This window comes from Ambystoma mexicanum, chromosome 6q, assembly GCF_040938575.1.
Source record: "Ambystoma mexicanum isolate Mex_15411 chromosome 6q, UKY_AmexF1_1, whole genome shotgun sequence".
Lineage (NCBI taxonomy): Eukaryota > Metazoa > Chordata > Amphibia > Caudata > Ambystomatidae > Ambystoma > Ambystoma mexicanum.
In genome coordinates, this window is record NC_090937.1 from 815,628,262 (window position 1) to 815,643,414 (window position 15,153).

At 45.2% G+C, this 15,153-nt stretch overlaps 2 protein-coding genes across 2 annotated transcripts in view; one reads left to right on the forward strand and one right to left on the reverse strand.

Annotated features, from left to right (window-relative positions):
• Positions 1-3,935: 3,935 nt before the first annotated feature.
• Positions 3,936-5,579, reverse strand: PSMC6 (proteasome 26S subunit, ATPase 6). The gene has a single exon (XM_069631339.1). The coding sequence runs from the start codon at positions 5,562-5,564 to the stop codon at positions 4,254-4,256; it is 1,311 nt and encodes a 436-aa protein (XP_069487440.1). The 5' UTR covers positions 5,565-5,579; the 3' UTR covers positions 3,936-4,253.
• Positions 5,580-6,226: 647 nt separating this feature from the next.
• The window catches only part of ETFDH (electron transfer flavoprotein dehydrogenase), a 920,962-nt gene continuing 912,035 nt past the window's right edge, over positions 6,227-15,153 (forward strand). Inside the window, exon 1 of the mRNA XM_069631338.1 lies at positions 6,227-6,383. Coding sequence (XP_069487439.1) covers positions 6,350-6,383 — 34 coding nt within the window. The 5' untranslated portion in view covers positions 6,227-6,349. The remainder of the gene's footprint in view (positions 6,384-15,153) is intronic.

The following is a 15,153-nucleotide window of genomic DNA, read 5'->3' on the forward strand; positions in this document are numbered from 1 at the left end:
AACACTGGGGTATAAGCACATTTGATGATGACCTACCATCAATCAATCTGAATGTCACCAAACCTAGTAGGGTAGTTTGTTCTGTATGTCCTTTTCTGCCTTCCTCCTCCTTCCCTCCACACTCTTTCTCGTGCAATTATACTACCTGACAAGTCATTAGGACTAGGGCAGCAGCCTATTAATTGCATACACCTCCCTCCCCCTTCTCCCCAATTACTGTAGTAGAAAGGCCTCAAGCCTAGTATGCTAGTTCATTTATGTTAGATCATTCGGAAACTTCCAGGCCAAAGAATGTCTTCCGAGTTCCCTTCCCACTTTGAAGCACTTGACAGGTGTATATGCACTTTACAAATAAGGAATTACTCAATTTTGCTGCAAATTGGAAGGATTTGCTGCGGTTTACTGCAATCACTTCTGTTCACATCTGAGCAGTAATTCGGTTGGGTAGGATTTTAGGACAAGCTTGTTACAACTAGGTTCGGTTGTGTCTCACCATTTCTCCCACTGCATTTCAATCAATAAATAATTTCTGTTGTCAACTTGTGAATCACCTTACTCATGGTTAACGTTTAGTGTATATAGCAACATGTAGTGGTACACATGTGTACTCTACGATATACAAGTCATAATTTCTTTACATTTCCCAAAGCACAAGGCCAGGCCTTTCAGTTACTGAACGGTACTCTCACATTCTCCCCCCCTGCCATGGGATGCTGTCAGAGTATGGCTCCAGGTGGGGGAGATTTCATTTGCAATCTCGCCCTTTTGTGCCCCCCTACCCCACCTTTTCTTTCCACTCAGCCAACTCTTGGCTCTGACACCAGTCTCAGTACCACCAGGTCTCTCAAATACTCCTCACAAGGTACACAATACAAATATCTGGTCTCTAAGCCTCCCTAACATCCAGGAACTCTTGATCACATCTCAAGGCCATCACACATCCATAACCTTACTTAAAATCCCAACACAGACACTCCTGACAAGATAATTGATTTTCCCATTATGGACAGCCCTCGATACTTTTCATGAAAATCTTTGGTCTAAACCTGCATGCATCCCAGCTAATTCTACCATTCGTTCCTCATGTTATCTTCTGCAGTCCTTGTCAGGTTTGTCTTCTGTTTTCCCCAACTTACTCCTGCTGTTCCCAATTCCTGTTCACCTTTATCCTCATTTCCTTTTCACCCCTGGGGCCTCACTCTTGCACCATGGTGTGGGTTACAGTAGACCCATATGGACAAGGTTTCAGCATGCACCTTTTGAAAGATAATTAACATACAAATGGACACATTTTTCCTGCATAAAGAGGGTACATTATTGGTGAATATGGGTGGAGGATAACCAGGGGTTATTCCCCAATCTTTCACCAAGAGGGTTGCAGCACCCTCATTTGCCCCTAGAATTACCACCACCAGCAACACAATCAAAAAGGGTGAAAGATTTTAATTGACATTTTGGGATGTACTTTTGTCTTTTTTTCCCCTTTTCTTTATAGTGACCATGTTGCTTCCCAGTAAAAATATACACAGCGCACTCTCAAATTAGTCTCTGGGGAGATTGATGCTATCTAGCATTCTCTACTCTTTTTCACTGCTCACTCTCTGTTGTCTCCTCCCCTCTCCCCATCTCATCCCCTTACTTTCCTGGACCTAGAATGATAGCAACCTCTTCTGTCCCCCCTTTGCCCCCCCACCAAGCACTATCTGAAACATTGTCAGGCCCAGTACGATAGTCGCTTGTTCTGTTCCTCCCCCCACCTTTTGTTTTTCTCCAGCTCTACCAGAAATGTTGTCAGGACTAGTACGGTAGTCACCCGTCGTTCTATTTCCTTCCCACTCTCCCCCTCCTTCATCTATGTTTTTAGCTCTTGCACTATCTGAAATGTCATCAGGCTGAGCATGATAGTTAATTTCACATCCTTACTTTCATGGCCTATAAGAATGTTGTATTTTCCCCTGACCCCCCCCCCCCCGCTTGCCTTCAAGCGCTTTGAAACACATTGTGTATAGGCGCTATATAAATAGCATATGCTGGACACACAGTTTACCGAGTTGAAATTGAAGCCCCACATATTACATCCATAGAACATTTTAACAACCTATTATTGAAATGTAACCCCAAAGATCTGAGTCATGGGACAAATCATGCTTACCAACTTCCCAGAGTTCCATACTAGCAAAACATGTATGAATTTAAATAAAATTAAGAATTTGGTAGGCTGTTCTATTCAACCCTGACTCAGACAATTTAACCCTAAAAATGTTCTAATACGCTGCATAATCAAACACTGAACAAATCACCCATACCTCTGCCCGAGAGCACAACATAAAAACCACGGCAAGCTACAGACACAACGGGAAATTAAACCAATGGCACACAAATCACCCACTACACACATGCGCCGAACACCACAACACCCAGCAACTAAACAAACCTGCACACAGGTACGTTTTCCTCACTGAAACTACCAACAAACCACAATCAAAGCTCTCTTGCGCTTTTCCACTCAATTCCACTACGCCCGCCCAACCAACTTCCTTTTCAGATCCGACAGAGCACCTGGAGATCAGGAAAATAGCAACAGTGTGTGGTATAAATCCCAATAACATACTTTATGACTTACTTATAACCTGGGCTTCTTTGCACAGCTTTGCAATTGGGATGCGTTATAGCATCTACACGTTGCATACTAGCTTACTTCAAGCCAGTAGCCAATGGGAATGGAATATACAGGCCAGTTGGATCAGCTCTGCACCTCAATTTCCCACTCTCCCATTTCAATTCCCCATATGGACCTGTCCTTGGATCTGTCACCTCTTGGCATGGCATTCCCAAAACGATATGTATTTGCTGAAGGCACCTAAAAACAGTTTTAAATCTGACATTTCTGGCCCCCACACTTTCAATGTTACCTTCGCACATTTCAGGGCCTTCGCACATCCATACTTCCACAAATTTTAATAATTCTTCCTCAGTACTCAAAATCACCAGTTATACACAGAACGCCAAAACGAATTCTACGATTAATAGTTCTACAGTATCCTACATCTAAACAACAACTCTGCATTTTTTTTCCCACACAGGAAACACTACCCGGTCTACCTTTTGTTAATTGTGGTAGACTACAATATCCAAAAGGTGCTGAATATATTCCGAGCCCAACAGAGCATTGTGCGCGAAGCAGTGACATAGGCCATGATTGTCACACTCTAAAAAAAGAACACATCTGACACTAGGAGAGCCAACAACTGGCTCACCACCACAGAAAATCTTACTGAAATCAGCCTCACTCTCACAGACGTGCTTTAATAACGCAGCCCTGCTCTACTTTGTAGACAGATTCAAGAGATACTCCCCCAAACGACCTACTAGAACCGAAAATTCTAACCTCAGTGCCCAGATTTAAACGCTCCAAAACCGGAGATACAGTTTTCAGGTGAAAGCCACCCAACATGGGAACTCCCTTCCACCTGCCCTAAGGTTAGACCAAACCTACCCACACTTCAGGCGCAACTACATTAACTGGATAAAGGAAAATGACCACTAATTCCACCCTGCATATTCATCTGCCCTGCCCCGCCTTTTGACCTAGAGCTCCTTCCCTCTCCTCCAGCCCCCCTGTGTACATATTGTATATGGCCGTTTGCTACATTTGTATATACATGTAAATTAATGTACAGCACTGTAACCAAGCTAAAAATATTCCTGTTGCTTCTGCGCCCTTATACCCTTGGGTCTGGCGCACACTACAAATTAATAAACAAGCTATGGACAAGCACAAAACGACGGACCGAGTTAAAACAAAATATCACAGGTATCCTCCACACACACCTCGTACCAACCTACAAAGTTGACAGCGCTGTTGAAATGCATTTGCTTTTTTTTTTTAAAGAAAAGGGAGAGAATACAAGCAGTGCAAATAAAGTGCCCACAGGTGCAATTACAAATGTTTAATACGTATCTAAACTTAAACAAACTCAACTGCTCCAGGTCAACGATTGCCGCCATATTATGTACTGAATGGTATGCAGCAAAAAGCAGAAGGGCAAAGGTAGGACTTTAAATCGCTATATTAAGAACGAGAAAAAGTAAATATGAAGTAGGGGGGGGCAAACGGACAGTAGGCAACACTCGTTTGAGTCTGGTGTTATAGTCTCTCGACTAAATTCATGGAAGTGTTCTATGTGAAGCAGTCTACATTCCCCAGACAGATTCTGGGAGGCTGCAGCGTCCTCTCGTTTTTATTGGGAGCATCAGACCGGCTTGTAGTCCAGCTTAGACTCCAGCTTCTTGGAATCGGCCACTTTGCGCACTGCCTTCATGAAGTCCTCCTGCACTACGTAGTCGTGGTCAGCGCGAATAGCGAACATGCCGGCCTCGGTACACACATTGCGCAGGTCTGCGCCGTTGAAGCCGTCAGACAACTTCACCACGGCTTCGTAGTCGATCTCGCCGTGCTTGGCGATGGGCATGGCGTGGATCTTGAGGATGTCGAGCCTAGCCTGCTCGTTGGGCAGCTCGATGTGGATCTTACGGTCCAGGCGCCCGGGCCGCAGCAACGCCGGGTCCAGGGTGTCTGGTCGGTTGGTGGCCATGATCATCTTCACCCGGTGCAGGGTGTCGAAGCCGTCCATCTGGTTCAGCAGCTCCATGAGCGTGCGCTGGATCTCGCGGTCGGCGGACGTGCCTTCCGAGAAGCGGCGGCCCCCGATGGCGTCGATCTCGTCCATGAAGATTATGCAGGGCTGGTGGTCTCGGGCGTAGTTGAACATCTCGCGGATGAGGCGCGCGCTCTCGCCGATGTACTTGTCCACAATGGAGCTGGACACCACCTTGAGGAAGTTGCAGTCGAGCTGTGTGGCCACGGCTCGAGCCAGCAGCGTCTTGCCAGTGCCCGGGGGTCCGTAGAGGAGACACCCCTTGGGCGGCACGATGCCCACTCGCTGAAAAAGCTCCGGGTTGGTGAGTGGGAGCTCAATTACCTCACGCAGCTCTCGGATCTGCTCCGAGAGTCCACCGATCTCCGAGTAGGACACGTCGCCCGGGTCCTCGTGAGACATGTTGTAGACCAGGGGGTCCACCTCCCGCGGCAGGTAGCGCATGACTGTCAGGGTCGTCATATCCAAGGCGACGCGCGTGCCGGGCTTCAGCTTGGTGCGGTCCAGCTGCCGGCGGCATCCCACCACATAGCGCGGCCCGTTGGTGGCCTTCACTATGAACTTCTCGTCGGTGAGTTGCTTCAGCACCTCCCCCACTATCTGGCCCACGCTCTGCAGAGCCTTCAGATCGTTCTCGGACTTCTCGTATTGTTTAGTCAGCTCTCGCAGTTGCTCCCGCAGCTCCTTCAGTCGCCCGTCAATCTCCTTGTGCTCCAGTAACTTCTTGCGATAGTCCTGAAGCGCCTTCTCCCGCGGGTCCGCCATGACGACGATGAGACAGCAGCAATTGGCAGCTGCTTCGTCTAACAGGCAGGAAGCCGCTGGCACCCGAAGCGATGTATGTCGGGACAAAAGAAAAGGCACGCTGGGAAAAGTGTCATTGTACTTGAAACTGAAAACGGACATTCGTACCAACCACAGAAGTCTGTGGTGCCAACACAAGTGCACATGAAACGAAGACCACGCCTACAAGACAACGGCATAATGACAGCTGCGGTGCGTCCCAGAAGCTCAACAATCCGCCAACTTTTGTTGACACTATAGCTTTGCCATCATTATTCAATGCGACCGCGACGTTCACATATTTAAAACGTGGTTAAATAATGATGTATTACGACATCATCAAATGCAGTTATAAACTATTCCCATGCACAATATAAAATTGGTTTCAGGGTGAACTATTGGTAAATGGAATTTAAAAGTAATAACGTCCTATAAACTGAAATAAATGTGTGAGTTCGGGTCCCAGAGTTCGTTATTAGAGAACTGTGTGACCGCACCTGCCAAATTCCAAATAAGTCCGTGTTTTGTTGAATACACGACTTTGAACGTGTTTCCGTTGCTGGACACGTACCTTTTTGTGTAATTTTTTCTTTATTGCTCTAAATGTTCTCTACACATTGCTGGGTTTGAAGGGAACACATTCCAGTTTCAAGATGGCGGCTTTAGGCAGACCGCGTAACGTTATTCGTGATTTAAAAGACTAGACCGCGTGATACCCGTTAGGGTTATGTAAGCGTATAATTTGCTAAGAGAAAAGAGGCTGGGCTTCGTAGTAGCTGGGATATTTTTTCTGTTTTTATACTTTTGCCCTTCCACTCTCTCCTGTCAGTTTTAGTCTGTCTTCTGGTGTTTGAGAGTGAGGTAAATACCGAAAGTGGAGCGTGACAGCCACACTGAACAGCTGCAGCATGGGCTTCTCCCTCGGCACCTACTCTCGGCAGGGTAAGATTACTGCTGCAGACAGTGTCAGTATGACCCCCTTTTCGTATTTGAGATCCATAAGCTACATTGTGGAACATTGTTGCAATATCTCTGTAATTTTCTTAATGCTTTAATGTGTTCTACTTTATGTAAATTGATGCCATTTTGCATGTGTCACTTTTAGTCATGACTTAATGTGTTGGACTTTAAATAAGTTGATGTCATTTTGCAAGTGCTCCGCGGTGTGTTAGTTCCAAAACTTCGAAAATCTCTTTCTTTTGGGAACATGGTAAATCTGAAAGATGAATAGAATCTTAAAGCGTGGTACTCGCTGGAGGCAGGTCCTGCACTAAGACTTGTAGTATTTTACAGACATCGAGAGTACCCAGGCAGCCTACGCAGCTGCTGGAGGTGTTTCTTGCATTCAGGCACCTTGGACCTCGTACTACAGAACTTAAAACAGTGGCGACCGCCACTCCTCCTGCTGGCAGCGGCAATGTAGGGGAAAGGTCATGCATGCGTAGTCTGCTGATGGGGTTACAGACTTCAGTTTTATAATTTTTATTAGATTCATATGTTTTTGTCCACGATTGCAGTGTATTGCATATTCATTTACTGCAAGGTGAAGCCAGCCAGGTCTAATGGGAACGCCAATTAACGCTTTGAGCAAACCAAATAGCCCACCGTCAGGAGTTTACATAATGTTAGTCTCCGCCCATTGCTAGTAACATGCAGACTATAAACTTTGAATTGAAGTAATCCGGGCCTGCTGATGGTGAGCAGGGGGGCTTTTCAAGGGTCTACTTGCCCCCCCCCCCCCGCCAAGACCCGGGTTCAGCACCGGCTGACTAGTTTATTGGCTCATGGGAGCCCATTTCAACATGTTGTTTGGGCCCTAGTATTTGATTAGAGCAGAAGAAAACAATACTGATTTTCCATACTAACGTTATAGAAAGTCAGGATTTATTAAAGACACCTGTAGGAGCGGAATCGACTGCCCAAGTGGCCCCTTTCTCTGCCATCAACCTTGTTGCCAAAGACTCTCTTGAGCAAGGCATGTGCCTTATCTATTGCGGCGTAGGTACTGGCAAATGTTGCCATTTTCTTGATGAATGTGTCCCCAAACAGTTTCCCTTTACTGTGGGATGGACCTCCTATGCTCTGTTGTTACGGCATTGGTGGTGTTGCCGAGCAGCTTTCTGCGCCCAGCCTGCTAATATCTCTATAGCTAATACCTGAACACTCTCTGCTCTGGTTTTTTGGCCTCCTCAGCCATCTGCCAAATTCTAGTCAAAGGACCCAGGACATAAAGGTGCTTATCCTGACAGGATCGCCATCAATTCCTTTCCTAATGTCCCTGCCATAGCGCCCCATGAAAGACATCATCTTCTCATCTATTTTTGGCGTTTCCGCCATCTTGTCTGAGACTTGGGGCCTGGGGCATTCTGCCCTTAACTTGCTTCTGGCCTCCTTAGATAAGGAGCAACGTATTTGCTTCTTCATGTAGTTTCTGATCTTGGCGGGGGGGCTCCCACTCCGCCGATCTGGGATGAATGAGTGAGTCTGGGTCAAATACCTTGCCCATGTCCTCATCTTCCTTTCTTTTCCTTTTCTTGGCAGACTTGCGCCTGTCCGGAGGGCTTGGGTAGGATGTGTTACGCTCTTCCGAGCTTCCTTCGAACGTGTCGTCCCATTCCTCCTCTTTTGCGTCCTCTGAATAGGACTCGTCATCTGTATAGCTTGTGCCCCTACGATTTGGCGTGGCCAGTTTGCGCGGACCGATTCGCTGCGACAAAAAAAAACTGTGGTGGATGCCAATGGTGTGTGTCATGGAACAGGCAGCAGAAAACAAGGCTTAATTCTTGAGTCATCTATATGCTGCTGATATTCTTCGAGAAAATGTGATAGCTCAGTGGGGGTAATGCACCCGTTTAAGAGAACTATGTGAAAACATATGCTGCATCAATTTCTTGCACACATCTCCCGACTCTGTGTTAGATTAAGTCTTGGAAAACCCCAGTTCTTCGTGGTTGGTGAATGCCCTGGGAAGCGTGAGCATTCCCAATTCTGTCAAGTTTCCTCACCACATTACAAGCCCATCACGAAACCACTCACTGAAAGGTCCCACTCAGTACAAACTTACAGCAAATACTCTATGCAATGACCCCCTCCATCTTTCTTGCGACTCGAATGGGAAAATGCGAGTAAACATGGCTTCCCCCTTAAACCAACACTACCTGTCCTTCTTCCTGCCTTCCCTAACCCACGCCCCCATGGACTGTTCTACATCCACTACACCTATCCCGATCTTCACCCACATCTACAGGACTGGCATGAGTGCCTTGAGGCCAGTAGGTTGGTAACGGGCACATTAGAAATGCACATTAATTCGTATTACATAAAAGCACTATCCAAATGATACTACGAGCCTGCGGATCACAAGGTCCAATCCCACCGTTCAGTTAGGCATTCATCCTCCAAGTTTTCAAAATGAGTACCATTGAAGGCCTGATTCAGAGGTCCGTGTAAAAACAGAAATGTATTGTAGGAAGCATGCACAACACATTTCTTAAACGCACCATATTCGAACAAAGTGATGTTTCAGGGCAGGCCTGCCATGTGTCCGTGTCTGACACTGCCCCAACCCCACTGGTCACTGATAAGCCAGGCAAACATTTCAGAGGAACAGGCCAGCCATTTGGTGCCGTCCCAGACCTTCTGACCTCACTGCCAACAGCCCGTCAGGAATTATTGCATGACCCCTTTGTGTCCTCGTATACTTCTTAGTAAGATACTTCTTAGTAAGCATTGTGGTGCTTGTAGTCCAGCAACAATGGCTTATCCGCTTTTCTTGCTTGGGTGGGCTTCAAGCTGGTCACAGTGAGCTCTGCATGTAGATTACTTTTGTGGAACAGAAGTAAAAAAACAATCTTTCCCCAAATTGTCTCTGGTGCATCCCGGGGCGGCAGCTATGCATCTAGACAGATCTCCAGAGATATTTGCAAAACTACATGCTAGAATTCTAGTAGCGCCTCGTCTGTGCTTTCGCGGCACTACCGCCTACTGTGCTTCAAACCAACGTACATGTACGTATGTGCCTTTTTAGTTTTAAGCAAATACTAAAGCAAGGGGTGAAGAAGGCACAATTATTTTCAAATGCAACACGTTGACAGGCACAGTACCTGTCAACGTTCTGCATTTGAAAAAAATTATGCTGATAAATTTGGCGTGAGGGAGTTTAGACATGGCTGCAATGCCAGCTACGTCCAAACAGCCCTCGACCAAATCGGCGGCTCCAGAAAGGCTCCTGCTCCAAAATGGGTGCGCCGAACTGTCCGCCACACCAAAGTGGTAGCGTCAAACCAGCCGAGCCAAAAATGGGTGTACCGCCCTCAAGAGCTATTCGTGCTCTGACACGTTGCTACGTGTTCCTTCGGTGTACGGGGAATAGATAATTACACGTCTGCTGTCTCGTTCTGTGCACTTGCTGCTCTCTTCTGTAATACGAATACTGAGTGCCGGAATCTCGCTGGGTCCCGTCGCGCTCAGTGTTGTGTCACAGCAACGGTGCCCCCTCTCACCTACTGAGAGTGTGACACCCGCCGGTGCCGTGAGGCCCGCTGCAGGTTCGCTTTTTAAAGTTCCTAAACTCTAAAGTTTGCGGATACGCTCCGAACTGCTTAACACATTTCTATGCGCACTGTCACAAATACACTTCTGATAATAAACCACTCTCTTAACGTTATCAATTACTATAATGAAAAGGTACTTATATGGCTGCCCGAGCAGCAAAGAAAGGGGAAGGACACAGAATTGTAGAGGAGGATAAAGGACATTGTATGTTGTGACTGGTGGAAAGAGTCACGTGGTCTATTGTTTTCATGAGCATAAAAAGAATGAACTACACACAAAATAATTTGTTGGGAAATGTAGTTTTTGCATGTGTTATTCTTTTGAGTTGAAACTGTTATATTTTGTCTGCTGCTCGAGTTTTGAGTAAAAGAAGGCATAATCCGAGCCTCTGGACTTGACATAGAATACGAAGCACTCGTGGGTTGTATACATTCATAAGGGAGACGAAGCAACATATTTTCGCGACATGGTACGCCAGCACGTGGCTGAAATGTCCACTCAAAGGCTATTATTGTCAGCAAGGGGCCAAAGCCGAGAAACTGGAGTAAAAGGGCAACGATGTGACAAGTCCACTTCTGTATACCACGAGGGAGGAGACAGCCTGAATGGTTGCATATTGTACAGGCACGCTGCAAAGCACACATGTTAGAGCCATGAATGAAAAGAATCTGTTAAGAGTGCCAGATGACTGCTGACTGCCAACATCGGGGCAGTTGCTCTGGGCCCCCCTGCGGCTTGAGGGGTACATTTGAAAGGCCCTGGCACTGTCCCTCTCAGTAATAGTGATGGTTTCAGTGATTGCTATGGGCTTTGAAATAATGTTATTGTCAAGGGCTTTGACCCATGTTGAATCAATAGACTGGGTGGATATGGGGATGAGCTATCGCCGCCCACATTCACGCCAGAATCCAGGAGAACTGCGCAGTTGGCACAAGACCACTCCAAAGATACAACCTTCTTGTGGGGGGTTCCACATCACCACTCTACTGTAAGGATGCCATCAAAACAATGTTAAGCAAGGGTCCTATACTATCAAGCAAAAGACCACTCTATTGAAATGCAGTAATTCAAGACAGATCCCAAAAATGGATGCAATACCGGTACTCACCACTATCAGAAAGCCGGCGTTTTAAAACCACCAGACTTTTGTGTAAAACTGAACAGAGGAACCCAAACCAGGCCAAGGAAAGACTTGCTAAGAGCTGGATACAATGTAAAACTATATTCTGAAATGACTTGAAGGAAGTAATTATTTAATGTGTATATAAAAAATAGCTGCATGTAAGTTGGATTTGAATGTAGAAAACTGGGAACTAAAGTGACAGTTAGCTGAATTCTGCCTGACAACTACCCCAGACAGGAGAAACTGGCTCAACAACTCTTTCCAGGGCTGGCTGCATCCTGCTGCCCCCACCAAAAGGAGATCACACCTCCCTGATTGAATTAAGGGAGGGGTACCTGCAGACTGCAGGAGGTTGAACAAAGCCCTGTCCTGGGCTCAGGCAAATGTTATATTGGGGGGGTCGTAAAATGGCTTCCTCTTGGGAGAAACTGGGAGGCGCAGTGCCTGTGAGAGCCAGCTGAGCTTGGGGGAAGTGGATAAACCAGTTATTCCACCATGTGATGTGGGAAGCCACACCCCTTTTTTGACCAGGGCCTCATTTTAAAAAGATGGATAATTCATAGTACGGACCTGTCAAAATTATATAAATAATATCATTATTCTTGGGATTTTTCTGTGCACATTTTAAAAGGTGTTAGGACCCTGTGGGATGTTCTTGGGGATAGTAGCGGAAAAAAGGTTATTACTCCAAATGTATGCATGTTAAAAATCTGACACTTTATCATCTGAAACCCATATCTCTGGTGCACATTTGTGTAAAATCTGGAAAGGTTTAGAGGTCGTTATCTGGATGAAAAGGGGAGAATTCTGTCATCAGTAGACACGACATCGTACAAAGACAGGGATCGGATGGTTTGGTGCTACAGAAAATATGTTAACTGGACCTATAATATTAGATAAATGGTACATATATAAATATGTGTTTGGGTCAGAAATAGATTTGTGTGCAATTTGACAAGTTGAGGTTCCTCTGACCATAAAACCTACAGCATCACTCTGACTCACATTTCCTTCCCCCAATCAAGGGAGAGAGGAGGAATTGGCCAATGATAAGTGAGAGGGGCAGGTTTAGCTAGGCCCAGGCACACACCCATTTTCAAAACACATAAAAAGAGACTGCTGGGACAGGTAGAGAGATTCATTTCCATTTCTGCGGAGCATTTTGACGGCCGACATCCCATGCAGACAGAGACCAGAACCAGAGACCCATAGACTACAGAACGTTGAACCTAGAAGGCCCACTGCAAGGAAAAGTATTCTCAGCAGGCCTTCAGAATCCAGCAAACCTAACCAAACTATTCAACAGCCGGGCGAGCTGTTTGAATTCTTTGCCAAGAACTCTTGCCGGAACCGCAGACCAGACCGCTGTGAGCGGAACCAGAGATCCGGATCGCTGTGAGCAGAACCGGTGCCTGATTGACCCGCCGAGCAGAGAGAACCGCCGCTGGACATGTTGACCAGATCCGTGACGAGGCCCATTCATTTCGAAATTAGGAGTGAGTATCCGCCAGAACTGTGCAGAACCCAATCTCTTAGTTAAAATAATCTAATCCAAACTATTTTAACCTAATTAGAACAGCCTCCTAGAAATCGTGTCATCTGTCATTTTTAAAGCTGCACAACTGTCACCTGTCAATTCTGCAGCTGCAAGCTGTCACCTGTCATTTTGAGTTTACTTTAAATCCAAAAAACTACCTTCACAAAAGTGTCCGTATCTCTGGAACCGTTTGTCCTAGGAACGAGATTTAACTTTCCTTTGAAAGCTTAGAATCTAAGCTTTCCAACAAGCATAGAACCGACTTCTTTTACCGCAATCGCGATTCACGCACTCGCAAAATTTACCGCGATTTGCGATTTGGCCTGATTTCGTCATATCTGTAAAAAGATAGCCGCTTTTGCCTGAACTGCTAAAATTCGTTTGCAACCTAATAACCATCCCTGAACCATTGTTAGGGCTGACCTGAACTGATTTAAAGTGTCTACCACTCACCCTGAACCTCCTATAGGGAATTAAAAGCAATTTTAGCATTTTTCACTTCCTTGCCACCACATTACAAAGCACTATTGCCCGTGTTTTAAAAAGCATACCTGTTGTCTAAGCTTGCTGGGGGGGGAACTGAATTCCGTATTGTATTTGATTGTATTCCTGAAGACTGTGTGTGTTACTTCCATCTCCTTGCATTGCATATAGTGGGGGGGGGGGTGAATTGCCACCAGGGGAAAAGTGAACATATTATCTCTTGTGAAACCATATCAGTTTATTTTCTGTACTGCATTTATTCCACCTTGCATTTCCTTGAAACCATAAAGCATTTCAGCTACCTCATCCTCTATACTACTTCTAAGTAACTAAATCAGTTTACCAGTAGAACATTATCCATTGTTGATCACTGTCATATTTTAAGTGTGATATCCAATATTAATTTATTATAAAAGTGTGATAGATAGATATATTGTTATATTTCTCAAATAAACCTTTTAAATTTGCAAAACAGACCTACTTCTTGGCTCAGTGGGGGTCAGGGGGATTCTAAGAGAGGGGTGTTATATAAGGGTTGCCATCCAGAGTACATGAACTGGACCTAAAAATATATCAATAAGGGTTTCCCTCAACATCCCAGACTAGGCATTGACTTGGCTGTAGTGTTGAAGTGAAGCCGCTTAACATTATGTAAAGTAGTCTGTATAGCGTATCTTCTACTGTTTTGGCAGCCTTGCGCCAGGCCCTGTAGGAGAGAGGAAGGGGAAGTTATTGGGAGGAGGGAGAGGGAGACAAGCATGGGTGGAGTGAGCGTGTTGGTGCATCGTTTGACCCATGTGATGTCATTTCCCATGACATGCCAGGGAAGACCTCACACTTCATGACCTCGCTGGACGTGCCGTAGACCCTCTAAATTTGATGTATGGTAAGTTGTACATGGATCACCAATGGCATTTCTCTGGGCAACCTTCCCTACATAATTATTTTGGTTGGCCTGTGTTATTACAGAGTGGCACCATGTCATTTGCAAACCAGTCGTGGTACTACCACCAATTGAACAGTTTAGCCGGAGCTGCTAGATCATGTACTCTTTGCACAGGATCACAAGCAATTCAAATGTTTAAGCTTTGTGGGACCTAATCTAATGTTGTTGTTCCCATATTCATAAAGCGAAAACCAAATTGTAGGAATGGTGGGCACCACCCTTATTAGTTAACCTATACTGTTAATCAACTGATCTATATCAATTTCATAATGCTTCAACTTATTCAGATCCGGTGAATAAATAACATGAACAGACAAATCTTGGGAATCTCCCAAGATGCTGTATGAGCCCCTGTAAAATTTAATCTACAACTAATTGCATACATTTTACAACTCTTTTCAAACAATTATTCGCTCTTCTTCTTGATCTTTAAAGAAACATTTTATTTTGAAAACAGGAATACAAATGAGGGAGCAAAGAAACAAACTCTAGCCAAAGTCGGAACATGGCAGAAAATTTGGCCAGCGAGCAGCTCGCAATTGCTCTATGCTTATATTAGACCTAACGGAGAAGAACATGAAGTCACAGTAAAACAATAAAAAAAAGTGACCCATACTGCACAAAGTACATATGTATCACAACATTTACAGTTCCTAACCCATGCCACTCACTTCTGGTGCAAACAATAGCATAGCATAGTATATATAATAATGGATAGACACTAAAAGCATGTAAACTTAAACAATAAGGACACAATAATATCAAACAACCAAAAAGAAACTCTAACCCGCCCAACCCCAAACAGTAACCCCTTGCAGCCTAATTGACCATACTTGTCATTGAGCATTGTGAGGAGTCATTAATGCGTGGCGGACAACTATTTGATTTATCAAAACATGCAATTTTATTCTCAAAAGAATATAGAAAAATGCCTCACTGTCCCTACTGTGCTGAGGATTTCTCTGGCTGACCAAAGCTAAAGGAATACACTCTAACACAGGATATCTGGCCCTGACACTAAGCAACAAATACAGAAAGAAAACATAAACAACTTTTACAGTTTCTTAAA